Source organism: Festucalex cinctus, chromosome 13, assembly GCF_051991245.1.
Source record: "Festucalex cinctus isolate MCC-2025b chromosome 13, RoL_Fcin_1.0, whole genome shotgun sequence".
NCBI lineage: Eukaryota > Metazoa > Chordata > Actinopteri > Syngnathiformes > Syngnathidae > Festucalex > Festucalex cinctus.
In genome coordinates, this window is record NC_135423.1 from 26,345,745 (window position 1) to 26,366,009 (window position 20,265).

Sequence of the window (20,265 nt, forward strand, 5' to 3'; positions counted from 1 at the left end):
CTCAGCATCTTCATCTCTGCCACCTCCAGCTCTGCCTCCTGTCTTTTCCTCAATGGCACTGTCTCCAGACCAAACAACATTGCTGGTCTCACCACAGTTTTATAAACTTTTCCTTTCATTTTAGCTGAAACTCTTCTATCACACATCACACCTGACACTTTTCTCCACCCGTTCCAGCCTGCCTGCACACGCTTCTTCACTTCTTTTCCACACTCTCCATTGCTCTGGACTGTTGACCCTAAATACTTAATACTCCACCTTCTTGGTCTCTTCTCCCTGTAACCTCACTCTTCCATTGGGTCCCTCTCATTCACACACAGATACTCCGTCTTGCTACGGCTAACCTTCATTCCCCTCCTTTCCAGGGCAAACCTCCACGCCTCTAGCTTCTCCTCCACCTCTTCCCTGCTCTCACTACAGATCACTATGTCATCTGCAAACATCATAGTTCATGGGGATTCCTGTCTAACCTCGTCTGTCATCCTGTCCATTACCATTGCGAACAAGAAGGGGCTCAGAGCTGATCCCTGATGTAGTCCCACCTCCACCTTGAACTCCTCCGTCACACCTACAGCACACCTCACCACTGTCTTACAGTCCTCATACATGTCCTGCACCACTTGAACATACTTATCCGCCACTCCAGAATTCCTCATACAAAACCACAGTTCCTCTCTGGGAACCCTGTCATAAGCTTTCTCTAGGTCAACAAAGGCACAATGCCGCTCCTTGTGACCTTCTCTGTACTTCTCAATCAACATCCTTTTTTTTTTTTTTGGCATGAAACCATACTGCTGCTCACAAATGTTCACCTCTGCCCTCAGTCTAGCTTCCACGACTCTTTCCCATAGTTTCATTGTGTGGCTCATCAGCTTTATTCCTCTGTAGTTTCCACAATTCTGAACGTCTCCCTTGTTCTTAAAAATGGGCACCAGCACACTTCTCCTCCATTCCTCAGGCATCCTGTTGAACAACCCAGTCAGAAATTCTACTGCTACCTCTCCTAGACACTTCCATACCTCCACAGGTATATCATCAGGACCGAGTGCCTTTCCACTCTTCATCCTCTTCAATGCCCTTCTCATTTCATCCTTACTAATCTTTTCTACTTCCTGGTCCACAAGAGTCAGCCCTTCTACTCTTTGTTCTCTCTAATTTTCCTCATTCATCAACTCTTCAAAGTACTCTTTCCATCTTCCCATCACACCGCTGGCATCTGTCAACACTCTTCCATCCCTATCCTTTATTACCCTAACCTGCTTCACGTCCTTCCCATCTCTGTCTCTTTGCCTTGCTAACCTGTATAGATCAGTCTCTCCCTCCTTACTGTCCAACCTAGCATACAAGTCATTGTAAGCCCCTTGTTTGGCATTTGCCACTTCTACTTTCACCTTACGCTGTATTTCCCTGTACTCCTTTCTACTTTCTTCAGTCCTCTCAGTGTCCCATTTCTTCTTAGCAAAGCTCTTTCTCTGGATCCACTTCTGCACCTCCTCATTCCACCACCAAGTCTCCTTATCTCCTTTCCTTCCAGATGGCACACCAAGGACTGTCCGACCTGTCTGCCTGATCACATTTGCTATAGTTGTCCAGTCATCTGGGAGCACATCCTCACCACCCAGAGCATTTCTCAACTCCTTCCTGAAAGTCATACAACACTGTTCTTTTTTCAGCTTCCACCATTTCGTCCTCGGCTCTGCCCTTGGCCTCTTTGTCTTCCTCACCACCAGAGTCATCCTACACACAACCATCCTATGCTGTCTGGCTACACTCTCACCTACCACTACTTTGCAGTTGCTGATCTGCTTCAACTTACACCGTCTACACAAGATGTAGTCTACCTGTGTACTTCTACTAACACTCATGTAGGTCACCCTATGTTCCTGCCTCTTCTGGAAGAAAGTATTCACAACATTTCCATCCTTTTTGCAAAATCATCCACCAGCTGTCCTTCTGTGTTCCGCTCCTGGATACCAAACCTGCCCATCACCTCCTCATCTCCTCTGTTTCCTGCACCAACATGTCCATTGAAGTCTGCACCAATGACAACTCTCTCACTTCTAGGGATGCTCTGCATCGTTTCATCAAGTTCCAACCAAAAGTTCTCCTTCTCCTCCAGCTCACATCCTACCTGTGGTGCATACCCACTAACAACATTGATCATCACACCTTTGATTCCTAACTTCAGGGTCATCACCCTATCTGACTCTCTTCTAACCTCCAGGACGTTCTTAACAAACTCCTCCTTCACGATATCTTCTCTCTCTTCTTTCTCTTCCTATTTAAACCATGATAGAACAATTTGAAACCAGCACCTAAGCTTCTAGCTTTGCTCCCTTTCCACACAGTATGTCCACCTTCTTCCTCTGCATCATGTCAACCAGCTCTCTACCTTTTCCTGTCATACTTACAACATTCAAAGTCTCTACTCTAAGTCCTAGACTCGTGGTGTTCCTCTTCTCTTTCTTCCTACAAACACACCTTCCTCCTCTCCTTCGACAGTAGTCCAATTTCCACCGGCACCCTGTAGGTCAACAGCACCGTGGCGGTCGTTGTTAACCTGGGCCACGACCGATCCAGTATGGAAGTCATATATTTGATTTGCATGTTTGGTTTGGCCAAAGTTTTACGTCGGATGCCCTTCCTGACACAACCCTCTGTATTTATCCGGGCTTGGGACCGGCACAAGAAGACACTGGCTTGTGCCCCCTCGCGGCTACATTTAGAGGTGAGGTACCACTGTACATGAAACATAAATCAGTTGTGCAGTAAAGAATAACCAGAATTACCAGACGTAGTCATATGTCCTCACATCGCAGCATATATTGCGCTCCGCTCCGTTTTTTCCTTATACCCGTTTGAATAATGTTTTTATATTTTCATCTAAGCAAGTCGAGCAGCGCGCGGTGTGGCTACTGACTGAACATAACAGCATATCTGGCAGTGTGTTGATAATTATATGTGACAGGGAGAAATCCAGAGAATCCAGCAGCTGTAGTTACACCTGTATGAATATATTTTGGCAGGACAGCAGAACACACCAGCTGCTTAACCTACATTTTGCAACAAATGTACTCTTTCTACACTGCACTATGCTCCCACCCACCACAATCTCAGGTTTTTGGCTCTTTTTTTTTTATGGTCAAGATCAAGGTCAAGTAGTTGGATGAATGTAGGCAGGCCTCCACTCCTGAAATTCCTATAAAGCTTTATGTTTGCAACATTTGGCAGTATTAGACCAAGCTGAATAAAGCTCTATTTATTAAAACTCAGAGTTCACAGAAGTATAGATACTCAATATTTTCACTGTTACACCATAGACGGGACTTAATATTTGCTTTGATTAGTTGCAGTGGCTATTAGATCTCAGAAAATCAACTTGTTCTTCAGTGACACAATTTCCATGAGGACAGCTTTAACATGTCAAAATGTCTGCCTGTGCCAAATTGGGGATTTTACAAGCAGACAAACAATTGGACACTCATCCCATCTGCACACAAGAATGATGTTAACAAAAATGAAAATCCAAATGGAAAGATTGTCACACACAAAAGGAAAAACACACTCCCGACCAAATCCAGCTCCAGACATTTTGATGCAAAGGCAGAAAGAGTGCAGCCATGTTAATGAGAAAGACAACAAGAGAGGATGAATGAGACCTTTTGACCTGATGCAGATGTGCCACGAGATTACTCTAATACGTATATAACAGCCAAACAAGTACTAGAGCAATTGCATTACAGAGCTCCAGAGACCTGGGCGGCAAAGGGGCTTTTAGGCTGGTGCAGCACATGACAGAAAGACAAAACTATTATTATTATTTTTAATATTGTTATTTTTGCAAATCACCGCACTTATTTTTTAATGGCCTGACTGAGCTGCTATTAAAGGAAGCGATTTAAAAGATGAAAGTGTGATGGATGGATGGATGGATGGATGGATGGATGGATGGATGGATGTGTTATTCTTTGAGAGTTGGGGTCATCACCCTCACAAGTCAATTGCACACTTTTTTTTTTTTTTTTAAACCAGTCTTTACGGGCATTCTACCTCTCACCAACCCCTGCTGCTCCCTCTGAATAATTCACCCAACCTTGATGTGATTATTGTTGCTACCTCTGATTGGTGAAATGCAGTCATGTGGCAGAACTGCTGTTGGCGTCTCTGGTAAAGATAATGAATGAAAAAAAGGAGAAAAAAACGAAACGACTTTAGTGTAGCCAAATATAGCGGCATAAGAGTAACGATCCTTCTTCACACATCTACTCAAGTAAAAGTAAAAAGTATAGTGTGTTAAAACTACTCTTAGAAGTACATCTTTGTTTAAAAAAAGTTACTCAATTACATGTAACGGTGTAAATGTAACTCGTTACTACCCACCTCTGGTCATAATGACCCATACTCAACACGCTAACAGCCTTTATCGGCTCACTTTACACAAACGATTGAAAGCTTGGGAGACAGCCACCCTAACCACTAACCCATGCCACTCCTACTCAATGTAACACAGGTGTCAGGTAGAATCCTCAAATACCTCCATTTTTGGTCTCCTTAGGACACATCAGCAATATGTTAGCTAATTATTCTCGCAGAGCTCAAGTGATTTTTTTTTTTTTTTTTTTTAGTATTTTACTCTCTTCCAGGTGTAGAAGTTTGCTCTGTTTAGAGTGGGTCCAAATCCGATCTTTTAAGAGTAAAATTATTAACTCTACGAAATTTACTGTGTAGACATCATTTTTGACAAAGGTACCAATATTTCTTAATGACAAGTGTTTAGGTCCGTTTTGATGAGTGCACGAACTCAACAATCATGAGAGCACATTCCAGCCATTCCACAGGCCGACAAGTCATTGACACGTAAAGCATCTAAGAAGTCCGGAAATTAATTATATATATGTGTGTATGTATATATATATATATATATATATATATATATATATATATATATATATATATATATATATATATATATATATATATATATATAGTGCAAGGAGATAGGCAACACGTGCGCTGCACCCGGCCACGAGCTACACGGCACTTCAAATTCATGACGCGTGTAGATCATGTGATCGACGCCGGTCAGTAACGCAAGAGCAAACGCAGACGTATAGACCCCTTCAAAGTTTGTAAACAATGTGACTCAATTTAAAGGGCGGGGCTTAGTTAGAGGCAAAAACACCTCAGTGGCGTGTGGTTCTAACACCGGTCAGCATATTTTCACAGAAAATTCACGTCGGAAAGGACGCGGAAAACGGCCATTTGAGTTAATATGTGAGTAAACTGATAAAAATAGAATAGAATAAACAGACAACCAGCGTTGTTTACTTCTAGCTACACTTCGTTGCCTCCAGCGGTTGTTTTTGCCTCCAGTAAACACCGTGACGTCATTGTGACGTAGGCCATGAAGGGGTCCACCAGACTTTACTTGTGACTTGCAAAACAATGACAATCCAGCCAAATCCAGCTTGTCAAACCTTTTATTCACGTGATTGAGGATCTTATCCAAGGCTTTTTCCCAGGTCAATGGTAGATTGTCCGTTTCCACATACGAAGTCTGGCTTATGCTATCGCTAGCATTGCAAGCACTCGCCCGAGATGGCTCTTTAACTTTTTTAGGCATGACTTCACAGCATGCATTTACAGTGGTACCTCTACTTACGAAATTAATTGCTTCTGGAAGAAAGTTCTGAAGTAGAAAATTTTGTAAGTAGAGACATATTTTCCATGTAAATGCCCTAATCCGTTCCAAGCCTCCCAAAATTCAGACATAAATGTTTTATAAAGCATAAAAATGCATCAAAACATGTAAAAAATACATGTTACAATAAGATTATTGCACAATAAATGAAAGTTGTGCATAATGTAAAAAACAAAGACGAGAGTAAAGAATAAAAATGATGGTCATTTACCTTTTTAACTGCTGTCTTCTTCGTTTTTTGCCCTCTTTTCGGTTCATGTTCTCTCTCAGAAGTGGATGTTTGTTTTTTTAACACTTTTTTTTTATCACTCACTCACTGACGCTTACATCATGTAAGCCGCACTTGATCTCCCAGGCGGATAAGTGAACCTACGCCATCCGGCAGCGAAGGCAAGTGACGGTTCCACTCCTCCACCTTGAGCCCTTGTTTTTTTTTTTTTTTTTAACAATCCTTTGAAAATGTCCAAGGCAAACATGATCACAGTGAGCGATCGCCCGAATCGTGAACACATTTTCTGGGTGATTCTTTTCAATAAATTCTGAAACTTGATGGAAACTTCAGGTACGATGGCGAGGCATCTTTTTCCAAAAAAGGCCCGTCTCGTCGCAATTAAAAACTTACTGTGCAACGTAGCCTTCATTAATCACCAATTGTTTGAATTTTTGCACAAATTCGTCGGCCGTTAGCTAATAAATTTACGTAAAACTATCTCAACATCTCATGGCCCGAGGGGCGAATGACAAGGACGCAACATAGCCACATTCTATTATGTATCTATAGTCACATACGGTACAGGTTCCTCTTAGCCAATGGAATGCCAGTAATAGCCAATGGCAGAGCAGCTGAAAGTATGTTGCGTTCAGTAAACTTTGGGAGCTGCGAGTCGCGGCCCATACTGTAGTTTTACCTTTCGTATCCTGAAACTTCTTTCGTAACGAGTCAATATTTTCCTGTTGAGGAGTTTCGTAACTTGAAAATTTCATATGACGGGACGTTCGTAAGTAGAAGTACCACTGTACATAGATTAATGACACTTTATTAACTCTTTTACTGCTACACGTTATCAAAACGTGATCATTCTCGTCATCCTTGAAAATGTTCTATTTCATCAGATTTCGTCATCTTTCATTGTAATTTGATACACGGGCAGCCCATTGAAGAGATACAATTCTGCCATCTGTTGGCCATAGTTAGTGAGTGTTTTTGATTCCACAACCCAGGCAGTGCTGCACTTAGATGTTGCACTGCCCATTGATTTAAAAATAAAAAATAAATAAAAAATAAAAAAACGTAGTTGACGTCATTTAACGTTTATGGTGTGATACATTGTGATTTTATTAATCGTGATTAAATGTTTTTGGCAGTCAAAGAGTTAACTAAGATTGAGGCTTGTTGTCAATAGAGACAGTCAGATTAATGAATGTCATGGAACATTTGGAAACAGGCCTACTCCATGTGCTAATCTTTAGGGCGCCCCCTGCTTCAAACAGTGATAATCGTTTGGTGCAAGCTAAAGCTAGCTCTTTTTTTTTTTCTTTTTTTTTCCGGGCGTCTTCCATAGTGATCAGGGCTTGACCCTTGAACCCTGAATTTATTTCAAATTATTAAAAAATAAAAAGAAAGTGTGTACTTGCTTGCTTTCAAGTAGATTCTATATTTAATGGAGAGTGTTAATTATATTACACAAATTTTACACAAAATATATATAAATATAAGGTAAGAGGCATTTAAGGTTTAAAAAAATCCTCCATCCGGGGTAGCAAACTGTGATCCTCGAGGGCCGGAGTCCTACAGGTTTTATAGATTTCCCTACTCGAAGTGCAGCTGATTCCAATTAACAGGCTCGTTATCAGGCTTCTGCAGATCTTGCTGATGAGCTGATCACAAATCAGCTGTGTAGAACAAGGGAAATATCCAAAACCTGCAGGACTGCGGCCCTTAGAGGGTTCCCTTGTACAGCATACCCGATTAAATGATCGGGGTCATTATCAGGCTCCTGCAGAGCTCGCTGATGAGCTGATCATTTGATTCAGGTGTGATTGAAGAGCGAAGACCTGTAAAACGTGCAGTACTCCGGCCCTCAAGGACTGGTCTTTACCGCGTGTGCCAGATATGGTATGGTATTTGTATTATTTTCATTCCCTCACCCAATGAGAATTGACAAAAGAATTGATGAGGTACTGGATCGATCAGGACCGTTGTTGAATCTGAATTAACTAAATTGTTTATCAATTCCCATCCCTGAGAGAATTATATAATAATTGCCAGACTGTCCTACATCACTCAAAACTTTCTTCAAGAGTACAAGAAACAGATGAGCAAACATACTGACATATTCTAAATCACAAAGCCCTCTGAGATTCGAGACCTTCAAGACGTTGCCCTTCTACATTTTGTGTGTTCATGTCTATTCATTTACTCAGCTGGGGGCCTGGAAGCTTCCGGAGTTTGAACGGGCTCAGCACAGGGTAAATGGTATGAGTAGTCCACCCCCCTACTGCCATTTAAGTGGGCATTGACTAAATGCCTCCATTACGCTGACCATTGTGTTCATTCCTCACCTTGCACTCCAGGGGTAAGCCATTGTAGGGCAACATGTTGTTCCCTACCATCAGTAGGAACATTTTTCCCCAATGTTATGCACCAAGACTAATCAAAATACTATGATTGGGAGGGTTCGCAGCGGTAGCTGCTCGGGCCCTATTATTAATAATAAGAATTCTTTCAAAAACAATAGGGCCTCCATGCGGTACCGCCGCTGCCACTGCTCGGGTCCTAATAATATATTATCACTGGATTCCCCAATATTTTGTGAAGACCTCACTTCTTTGGAGCATATTTTGCCAATAAAACTCCATGGCCACTTTACCATTGTCACCTTTGACTCTTTGTACTGATGTACTATCAGTGATAAATTTAATACTTATGGTCTCATCCATTTCAGTAGTGAATATTGTATTCTTATGTACAGTTGCTGTATGATGACAGATCACTCAATCAATGTATTTTTAATATTGTTTAGTTTATTCTTGTTGAATGAGGTCCTACACTGATTTGTTTTTCTCTTGCTCATGCTACCTTATGACATTACATAGCTACAAGCTTTTAAGAGAATCTTCATGATGACAGTCACTTTTAGAGATTATTGACTCATGAAGAGTGTCACTTCCCAACTTCCTGTTCTCTGCCTTCCCTTTGTTGACTACTTTCACATTAGATAATGAATAGCATGCGGTCTTTTCCAAGGGTCTTAAGTTTCTTCTCTTGTGGTCGGTCACTTATACATCGTAATTGAAGCTTTTTTATCCCTGACTGGTTTGCTCAATCTTTCTGTGGTGATTTAATGGGGTATTATTTTCAAAGGTGCTAATCAATGGCGGCTCTAGAAAGTTTTACCTGGGGTAGACAAGGTCCGGCAAGAGGTTCATTTGGAGGGGGTAGAGGTTACCACCACTACTATGGAGGACCATAACTGCCAAAATTCGAAATAAATAAATGACTAAATAAATAAATAAATGATTAAAAGTGAAAATAAAAATGAATATAAAAAAAATATAAATTGAAAATCTGCGATTGGCTGGCAACCAGCCCAGGGTGTCCCCCGCCTATACTGCCCAGAGCCAGCTGAGATAGGCGCCAGCACCCCCCGCAACCCTTGTGATGAATATATTTAACAAAACACCATGTCATCTGAAGGTGCTTTTCTATTGGCTGCTGCTGGATGACGTCACTTCTGTGTGACATACTTTCAAACGTCATTATTCCGGTTTATATCAAAATAAATCTACTAAAAATCACATTTAAAATCATTCCAAAAGGCTCATGCATTAAATTAATTACCAATGACTAAAACGAAGGACATTTTTTCTATAATTATAGTTAGTTTTATTTTAGTTAGTTTTGTGAACATAAAATGTAGTTTCAGTTAGTTTTCTTATTTTAAAAAGCATCTTTGTTTTTATTTTATTTCATTAATGAAATTGTTTTTTGAATTTTAGTTTTTTTTGTTAGTTTTAGCCAACTAAAATAACCTTTAATAGGACGTGTGTTTTTGACACCCTCCCTTCTTACTTTTACCATCTCCAAACATTTTTGTTTTTATTTTATTTGAACTGAGTCAAATGCCATTTTTAGCATATGTCGTGGGCCACTAAAAAAATGGACGGCGGGCCGCAAATGGCCCCCGGGCCGTAGTTTGGACACCACTGACCTACAGGGTGCCGGTGGAAATTGGACTACTGTTGGTCGAAGAAGGAGAGGAGGAAGGTGTGTTCGTAGGAAGAAAGAAGAGGAACACCACGAGTCGAGGACTTAGAGTAGGGACTTTGAATGTTGGAAGTATGACAGGAAAATCCAGGCTCCAGCCTTCCTGGGTGCCCGCGTGGGTCTTTTTCTGGGTACTCCGGTCTCCTCCCACATTCCAAAGACATGCATGGCAGGTTAATTGGGCGCTCCGAATTGTCCCTCGGTGTGCTTGTGAGTGTGGATGGTTGTTCGTCTCTGTGTGCCCTGCGATTGGCTGGCAACCAGTACAGGGTGTCCCCCGCCTACTGCCCAAAGCCAGCTGAGATAAGCGCCAGCACCCCCCGCGACCCTTGTGAGCAAAGCACGTTCGCCTCCCAGTTCTGAGGACGCAAGTTTGAGTCCAGGTTTTGGCCTTCCTGTTTGTATGTTCTCCCCGTGCCGGGTTTTCTCCGGGTTCTCCGGTCTCCTCTCACATTCCAAAGATATGCATCGCAAGTTAATTGGGCGATCTGAATTGTCCGTAGGTGTGTTTGTGAGTGTGAGGGGCTGTTCGTCTCTGTGTGCCCTGCGATTGGCTGGCAACCAGTTCAGCTGGCATAGGTGCTGGAGCCTATCCCAACTGGCTTTGGGCAGTAGGCGGGGTAAACCTAGTGAGGATAAGCGGCAAAGAAAATGTGTGTGTATGTGTGTATATATATATATATATATATATATATATATATATATATATATATATATATATATATATATATATATATATATATATATATATATATCTACACACACCTTATTCAATTTGTCAGTTGCTGTTTTTCCCATTACTAATTACATTGTAGATTCTCACTGAAGGCATCAAAATTAAGAACTAAGAATAACTGAAAACATGTTTTAGAATCTAGTCTCTTCAAAATAGCCACCCTTAGTTTGCTCTACTTACTGCTTTGCACACTCTTGGCATTCTCACCTTTGGGAACTCATTCAATACTGTTGGAAAACCATTTCAGGTGACTACTCTTGAAGCTCATTGAGGGAATGCCAAAGAGTGTGCAAAAATATCATAGCAATGAGTGAAAGAGAATATAAAACATATTTTCAAGTATTTCACCTTTTTTAAGTACATAACTCCACGTTTTCAGACGTAGTTTTGATGCCTTCAGTGAGAATCTACAGTGTAAATAGTCATGAAAATAAAGAAAATGCATTGCTTGAGCAAGTGTCTCCAAACTTTTGGCTTGTACTATATATATGGGCTTGAAAAACCTTGAGCTAAATTGGACCTCATGGACTTTGAGTGGGTGGGATGGGTGCTGTATGAAAAAATTCAGCACCACGAACAGACGGCATGAGTGTTAATACATTCCGAAGTTTCCAGCAATAAAACCTGTGTGTACTGTGTACTCTTGTACTGTATAATTCTGTGTACTGTTGTTCTTATTCTTCTCTTCTATTCTTTGTTTTCCTCCCAAAGCAAAAGTAAACCACCCCCTCAGATCTCGCCAAGCAAGTCCAGTGGAGGAGAGTTCTGTGTGGCCGCCATCTTTGCCTCCTCCCTGTCATGGTTCATCACAAACCCCGCCATGAAAAGAGAGAAAGGTTCGGGTTGATCACAAGCACACTTACCAAATGTGATTTGGTCACTCTTTTGTATTTGTAATTTGAATTAAAACCATCAAGATGGCACAGAGGGTGGCACGATGGATGAGTTTTTAGTACGTCCGCCTCCCAGCACTGAGGACTCGGGTTCAAGTCCAGGCTTAGGCCTTCCGGGTGGAGTTTGCATGTTCTCCCCGTGGCCGCGTGGGTCTTCTCCGCGTACTCCGGTCTCCTCCCACATTCCAAAGACATGCATGGCAGGTTAATTGGGCGCTCCCAATTGTCCCTAGGTGTGCTTGTGAGTGTGGATGGTTGTTTGTCTCTGTGTGCCCTGCGATTGGCTGGCAACCAGTGTAGGGTGTCCCCTGCCTACTGCCCAGAGCCAGCTGAGATAGGCGCCAGCACCCCCCGCGACCCTTGTGAGGAATAAGCGGTCAAGAAAATGGATGGATGGATGGATTAACTGAGTAAGACACTCCATGTTTTTCATCCGCCCTATGGCGTGGTTGTGTGGCTTTTTTTTAAATTTTTCTCACGATGTACACTTTTTTGTTGTTGTCGCCTTTTGTTTCAAACGAGACATTGTCCACTTATGTGCGCCTTTTGTTGTTACAATTTCCAATCGCTTATGACTAGGTATATAACATGAATTGCATTATTAACATTGCTTTTCATCTTGTTTTTAGATCAGTCAAGACAGACCATTATCGACTCACTGTACATCATCAGCTGTTTTGGTAACTTGGTAGAACATGCGCTCGAACCTCGGCCAATAAGCACTGCACAAAAGATAAGCGATGACACCGCTTTGGAACTTGGCACCTCGCCAAGGGCATGCTGGACGTTAGCAAGGTGATATCCAACCACCCCCACCGCCCTCAACACACACTTTTTTGTCTTAACAAAATATGTGTATGGGGGTGTGCGTACGTGTGTATGTGTGTTTCCAAAACAGAACTCCACAATGGAATGAGTTACAGCCACCCTTTAACTCCAACCATGCATTAATTTTAGCCTCCAACAAGGTGCAGTACTTCGAGTACCTTTTAGCAGGTAAGCATGGTTAAAATGGCATGTTATTTATAATAATAATAATAATTCTTAATTCAATTAAATCACAACTCAGTGTGAAATCTGGGTTTGAATTACACACAAAGCTGATATATTTGAGTGATATACAAGTTTGTTGTTTTGCCTGCCACTGTATATACCAGTAGTTGCATACTGTAGATCATAGGTGTCAAACTGCAGTCCTCGAGGGCCACAGTCCTGCAGGTTTTGGAGGTTTCCCACTTTCAACACAGCTGATACATATTTAAGCTCATCAGCAAGCTCTGCAGGAGCCTGATAATTATCTTGATCATTGAATCAGGTGCGTTGGAGTAGAGAAACCTCAAAAACATGCAGGACTCTTGCCCTCGAGGATCGGCTCTTGACACGTGTTGTAGATAAACATAATACTGATTAATACAAATAAAAATAATAGTTAAAAACAATAATTGTAATAAATAATATTATGAATAGTGTCAACTTCCGCTTACCCGCAGGACTTAAATCGGGAAATATGTCCTGATCGACTCTCCAATCAAAGGGTCAGTAATTCCCCTTTTCCCTCACCGGCTCTAAGGCGTCAGCGTGAGGGGACGGGAATTAGTTAAGCCGATATATCAAAGTGGACTCACCTAGGTTTGTTCACTGTCTTCTTATCATGAGGCCAATCCGTTTTCATCCACCTATCAATCCTGAATGAGCAACCACACAGAACCCAGGAATAATAGACTGAACACCTCACTTACTTGGCAGCTCCACTTCTCTTAGTTGTTTGCATTTGTTATTGACCTAGTCATTTAATAATCCTTGTTAGGATCATACGGACTTGTTTCATATCAAGCAGGAGTATTTGACTTTATTAATACAGATGGAAACATTCATTAGATGTTATTAGAATGCACTTACCTCTTTCCAGACGTCCGTTGCTGCTGTCCGTCTCGAAGGAAAATAATAAGGTCTTATAAAACGACCTGGACTTCTTAAACGTCCGAAAGAAATAAAACAAAAATAGAAATAAACAAATAAACAAATAAACAAAATAATTCACAATCGGTTTTTAAATCTTTTTATTAGGTCTCATAAAAATGTCCCCGGACATATAGAATGTCCAAAAGAAATAAAATAAAACCGAAAGAAACGAATAAAATAATTAAATCAAAAATTGTCTTTCAATTATTTTATTTCAAATAATAATATGAATATAGAAAACAGTTTTCAATTCCTTTAATGAGCACTCGCCAGACGCGAGACACAATTATAAATCACAAATACAATAAAAATTAAAATTTAATAAAATATAGAATGAAATAGGAAAAGGGAAATTAAACTTAAATATCTAAACCTTTGATAAGAGCCTTCTAAGATTGATCACTTCTCAAAAGAGCTCAAGACCTGAATTTAAAATAAGACGTTTTTGGCTAAAAATTAATTTGAAGATATGGGAGTGTATTAAATGGCTCCGTCCCTACACGCGATTAACCGTTCATAACTTCCTACTAAACATCTTATTTAATAGAGGCATTGTACTTTACCCAATTTGGGGAGAAAAGTCCCGGTCGCGGCTAACAGCCAAAGGTCCTTCGAAAAAACCTAAGTCTTACCACGCCGCTGAACAGTCCTCCAGGAACACACTCCATACAGGTTCATCGCAGGGAGAAGTCGAAGAGCCCCGATCCTCGCCGGGAACGATCTTTTATAACCTTGGTTGCGTGTCACTGATTTCCTCTTGGTGAACGTGTCCTTCCGCGCGTCTTGGGGGATTTCCAGTCTCTTGTAGTCTCTTCACATATCAATGCGCCGAGACGAGTTAGGGCTTGTTCACAGTCTTCACACAGTTGAGTGACAGGCGCGCAACATTGCATCAGCTCAATCTTGCATCAGCGCACACAGGAAACTGTTGAACCAGGTTGCGCTCTATGGCTTGCGTAGCTTAGCAACCAGTTCCTGTTTTTCAAACAGGAAATTCATCGTGCTGCTAAAGTCTCAGTTACAATTCAACGGTCTTGGCTCTTATTTGATAGTCACAAACATCAAATCAACATAATGTATGATAATATTCTAAACATAACTAAGCAAGCATGAATAACATGTATATACATGACATGTTAAATCCCAAATTCTCTCAGGGAATCTTAACAGGTGTCAACTTCCGCTTACCCGCAGGACTTAAATCGGGAAATATGTCCTGATCGACTCTCCAATTAAAGGGTTAGAAATTCCCCTTTTTCCTCACCCGCTCTAAGGCGTCAGCGTGAGGAGACGGGAATTAGATAAGTCGATATATCAAAGTGGATTCACCTAGGTTTGTTCACTGTCTTCTTATCATGAGGCCAATCCGTTTTCATCCACCTATCAATCCTGAGTGAGTAACCACACACACAGAGCCCAGGAATGCTAGCATGTACACCTCACTTCATTGGCAGCTCCACTTCTCTGAGTTGTTTGCATTTGTTATTGACCTAGTAATTTAATAATCCTTGTTAGGATCATACGGATTTGTTACATATCAAGCAGGATTATTTGACTTATATTAATACAGATGGAAGCATTGGTTAGAGGTTATTCAAATACATTTACCTTCTTCCAAAAGTCCAATTCTGTTGTCTTTCTTGGAGAGGGAAAAAAATAATATTAATGCGGACTCATAAAATGTCCATAAAAATAAAATCAAAAACAAATACGGACTTATCAAACGTCCGAGTCTCAAAATAAAATCAAAAACAAATACGGACTTATCCAACGTCCGAGTCTCAAAATAAAATCAAAAACAAATACGGACTTATCAAACGTCCGAGTCTCAAAATAAAATCAAAAACAATTACGGACTTATCAAACGTCCGAGTCTCAAAATAAAATCAAAACAAATAAGGACTTATCAAACGTCCGAGTCTCAAAATAAAATCAAAAACAATTACGGACTTATCAAACGTCCGAGTCTCAAAATAAAATCAAAAACAATTACGGACTTATCAAACGTCCGAGTCTCAAAATAAAATCAAAAACAAATAAGGACTTATCAAACGTCCGAGTCTCAAAATAAAATCAAAAACAATTACGGACTTATCAAACGTCCGAGTCTCAAAATAAAATCAAAACAAATAAGGACTTATCAAACGTCCGAGTCTCAAAATAAAATCAAAAACAATTACGGACTTATCAAACGTCCGAGTCTCAAAATAAAATCAAAAACAAATAAGGACTTATCAAACGTCCGAGTCTCAAAATAAAATCAAAAACAATTACGGACTTATCAAACGTCCGAATATAAAAATAAAATCAGACCAGACAATAATATGACTAATACGAACCTTGTCTTTTAACCAATTTTATTGACAATAATAAGACAACCGATATGAATAAAAAAATCACAACATTGTCTTTCAAACAATTTTATTGACAATAATAAGACAACCAATATTAATCATAACAATCACTTTTAATGATAAAACCTTAAATCAATCAAAATAAAATAAAATAAATTAAAATAAAATAAAATAAGATAAAGACAGGAGATTAAAAATAATATAACCTTTTACAATAAGCTTTCTGAGATTGATCATTTCTCGGAAAAGCTTAAGACCTGATTTACAATAAGATGTTTTTGGCTAAAAATAATTTGAAGATATGGGAGTGTATTAAATGGCCCCTACCCTAACACGCGATTAGTCATTCATATCTTCCTATTATACATCATTATTGCTAAAACAAAGTTGTACATTACCAATTATTGAAGATAATTCCATTCACGGCTGGTTCCAGTCCTTCGTAAAAAACCAAAGTCCTCAAACAGGCATAAATCCATCTTCAGGAATACACTCCTTCACCGACCAGATCGCAGAGTAGAAAGGACCCCGATCGTAGTTGGTGACGGCTTTTTATCACCTTCGGTCAGACCACTGACTTCTTCCGTGAATGTCCTTCCGCCTCCTCATATCAACGCGCACTTGTTGGAACCCATTTTCAGTAATTTTCCACAGACGAGCCATGAAGATGAAGTCATACATTCTTTACAAATGTGTCATGGATACACAACGTTGAATGATGAGTCATACATGAAAATATGTCAAGGTCTTCAGCTCTATCTGACAATGATGAACATTAAAATCAATAAAATCATATATATATTAATTAAGCAAGCATGAATAACATATATATACATTACATGTTAAATCCCAAATTCTCTCAGGGTCCTAACAGGTTAATTCTAAGTCTGTTACACATCCTGTATGTCCTGTTGAGAGAGCAGTACATACAGTCAATCTTTTCAATGCAGTTACAGCAATATTATCAGCGATAAAAGACAATATCGATTATGAAAGAGAAGAAAAAGGAAGACAGCAAAACTTCATAGTTGACTTTCAATGTGCTACAAACATTGATCCAAAAATCAGGTTAACAATTGTCGAATATAGTTGTGTTATATATTATTACTTAATTCAGGATAACATTCATTTACACTCAATTTATATCTGGCCTTATAAGGAATGTGTGTCCGGGCAATGCTGAGTTGGCGGCTTAGTTGTACAGGTTTGGCGGCATCTAGTGGTTACTTTGAGGAACTACCCCCAGAGGCCAAAGAATGATTCAGTCCTACAGACACCAATTGGTCTCTAACTACGAATTGAGTCTAGTTCATTAATTTGTTATCTCATTTTACATGATATGGCGTTTCATCTGACTCCACTCAATCCACTCAATTCAACACAGGCTGATTCTATTTCATGTTACACATCTTGTATGACAATGTTAGGAGAAAACAATTGCATACAGGTAATCTTTACACTCAATGCAGTTACAGCAATCTTATAAGCGATTAAAATACAGTATCGCTCGTAATTAAAAGAAAAGACAGCAAAGCTTCATAGTGGCTTCAATGTGCTGTAAGCATTGATCCATAATTCAGGCTAACAATTGTCGAATTTAGATTGTGTGTGTGTATTATTACTTAATTCAGGATACCTTTTATTTACTTTTAATTTGTATTTGGCCACTTCCGTTACCTTATATGGTATGCCCGAGCTGTGCTGAGTGCAGCTTGGTTGTACCGGTTTGGCGGCATCTGGTGGTTGCTTTAAGGAGCTACACACAGAGGCCATTTGGTTTGGTTTTCACTCATGTAGACACCAATTGGTCTCGAACTAAGAATTGAGTCTAGTCCATTAATTTGTTATCTCATTTTACATGATATGGCGTTTCATCTGACCCACTCAATCCACTCAATTCAACACCCCCTCCTAGAGATCAATGGTGTCCATACTGATCAACCGCACAAGCCCGTCATTCAGCTCCAACCACTCGACTTCATCCAACCCTATGTCATCCGGAAACGGAGACACCGGGGATTCAGAAGGCAAGGAGTCCGACGGAGGATCAGCAAGAGGAGACCACAGGCCCATCTCACCCACAATCAGGGAAGGAGACGACCCCGTTCCACCCCCATCCTCGCCTGGCACACCCTCCGGGTCATCACCAGATGACGTTACCTTCGGAGAGGTAGTTACAAACTTCACCAGTGGCATAACCTTACCGACTGGGACGTCCTGACGGGCGGCACTGGGTTCCCCAGGCTCGTCTACCCGGTCCAGGACGGGCGAGGAGGGCGTTACAGGCGCGTAGGGCCCCTCGTCCCGATTAGGTTTGACCTGTCTCAAAGGAGTGGCGGCTACACAGAAGCCAGCCGGCGTGTTGAAAGTTAGGCGTTGAGTACCGTCAGGCAGGCGCCATATCATACGCATCAAAGGGAAAGTTCTCCCGATGAGTTCACCCCCATTGTTAACGAAATAACGTATTTTCTTCATGTTACTTTGAACCAAACCTTCCAACTTACTTGAGCTCGCGAGGTCAGCAAAGCCAGGCCACACCCAGGAACCGCAGTGGATATCAGTGAAGAGATCAAAAACGAAATTTAGAAAAAGCCCGTCAGGGATGAGCCACATTTCTCTACTCTCATCCTCCGCGGGCAAAGGATAGCAGCAGTGCCCGTAGTAAGCGTCCCCCACCACCCATGCGGACGTGAGGAGATCGCTTCCACAGAAGACACACCGCGGCTCATCCTGGTTATCCTGTCAAACACACAAACACAATTCGGCAATTCTTAAAACTGAGAGGAGCCTAAAATATCGCGGCCCTTGGTATATACAATCATCTTAGACCTGAGGGGAGCCTAAAACATCGCGGCTCCCCGTATACACATTTTGATCTCGATCTAAGTCGACATCCGCACCTGCTCCATCGAGCGAATGCGGAACACCTCTACTACGGTAGAGCGAGGATGTGGTCGCTCTCCGAGTAGCGGAACCTTTTGGCGGGAGAGTAAAGATAGCTGCATAGGTAAAAAACCAAATCACTAAAACCAATTGGTCGACCAGGCGCAACCAAAGGAGAATTGAAATTATTCCCCAAACCATTCCCCATAATATTAGTTTAGCTGTTCGCCACACCCAGACCCCGCTGCCCGTAGCCACAGGGTTCTTTTGAAGGCGAACCACCATATTCATGATGTAGAGAGCCATTGCAATGGCCAATACACCTTCTAATACAACTGCTCCATATAAAACCTCAAAAATCTTGATAGAGGTTATATCCAAACAAATCCAGCAAACCAAGAGGAAAGTTTCTGCTACCCCTCTCGGAGTTTTATAATCTATTCTAATTCGGCCATGCATATACACAATGAAGCATCCCAGTCCCAGTGTGTATGTACAAAACACAAAGCGCAACACCAATACTTTGACAACTGCTATTATCAAAATAATGGGTCGAGTTAGCTGCCAAATGTCCCATTGTCCAGTACAACAATAAAGAAGCCATATTATGAAAATTATCCAATACTCAGCTTCATTACTTACATTTTGAAGGGCGCCTGGTCTCCCTATAGTACCATTAACCGAACCGCATGCCATGGCCATTTGTAGTTTTACTGTTCCGCCAAAAGATTGCAGTGAGAAGTGAGGAAGTCGGGGCTGGGGCGTTGCATTTAAAGTCGGGTTGATCCCGCCCCTTTCCGTAGCCCTTCCCCAATGCTCAGTAACTTCCTTTTTGTCGTCCCTCCCCAATTTGCCTGCAGCTCGTTGGCCAATAACTGAGCTTTTACCTTATTTGGTATGGTTTTCTCTTTGCGATTTCGGTGAGGAAATAACGACAAAGTTCCTCTTTTGACAATTACAAAAGCTATCACCGCTGATAGAACAATCCCTAAACCTAGCAGGAACCAAAGTCCCACTTCTTGTACAAAATTATGTAGCCCTGTTCGCATCCCAGTAATCGCCGTCTCCGCCACATCTTCTACAACTTCAACGGCTGTTGTGGCCACAGTTTTTACTACACCTCTTATTGCCAATCCCATTCTCTCATACCATGTACATACATGTTCCCCTTTATAATTATATTCGTCACTGTGTCCACAATGCAGCCATCTTTCAGCAGGTTCGTGGCATGTGCCCGGGCCATAAATCTTATTAAATCCCAACCAATCAAATCCTGTAACTATGTTTCCTTTACAAAGGGTCTTCCTAAATGCGTGACCTTCTAAAATTTGCATAATAGAGTCAGGAGGCTTGGGGATAATTTTAAGTCCTACCATTTTAGACAAGTCCTTATCATTGTCCCATCGCGCGCAGTAATCTCTTCCTGCAGCCTGACTCCGGATCCATTTACTACTATTATCCTTAATCCA

At 41.1% G+C, this 20,265-nt stretch overlaps 1 protein-coding gene across 11 annotated transcripts in view; it reads left to right on the top strand.

Annotated features, from left to right (window-relative positions):
- bcas3 (BCAS3 microtubule associated cell migration factor) overlaps positions 1-20,265 on the top strand; it is a 1,025,650-nt gene that overhangs the window by 155,627 nt on the left and 849,758 nt on the right. For 10 of the 11 annotated variants that reach the window (XM_077541215.1, XM_077541214.1, XM_077541217.1 and 7 more), the window contains 3 exons: positions 11,416-11,540; positions 12,227-12,392; positions 12,496-12,593. In XM_077541215.1, the coding sequence (XP_077397341.1) occupies positions 11,416-11,540; positions 12,227-12,392; positions 12,496-12,593 (389 nt within the window). Of the gene's footprint in view, positions 1-11,415; positions 11,541-12,226; positions 12,393-12,495; positions 12,594-17,828; positions 18,083-20,265 lie in introns of those variants that run through there. The other variant, XM_077541220.1, reaches the window with a different exon arrangement.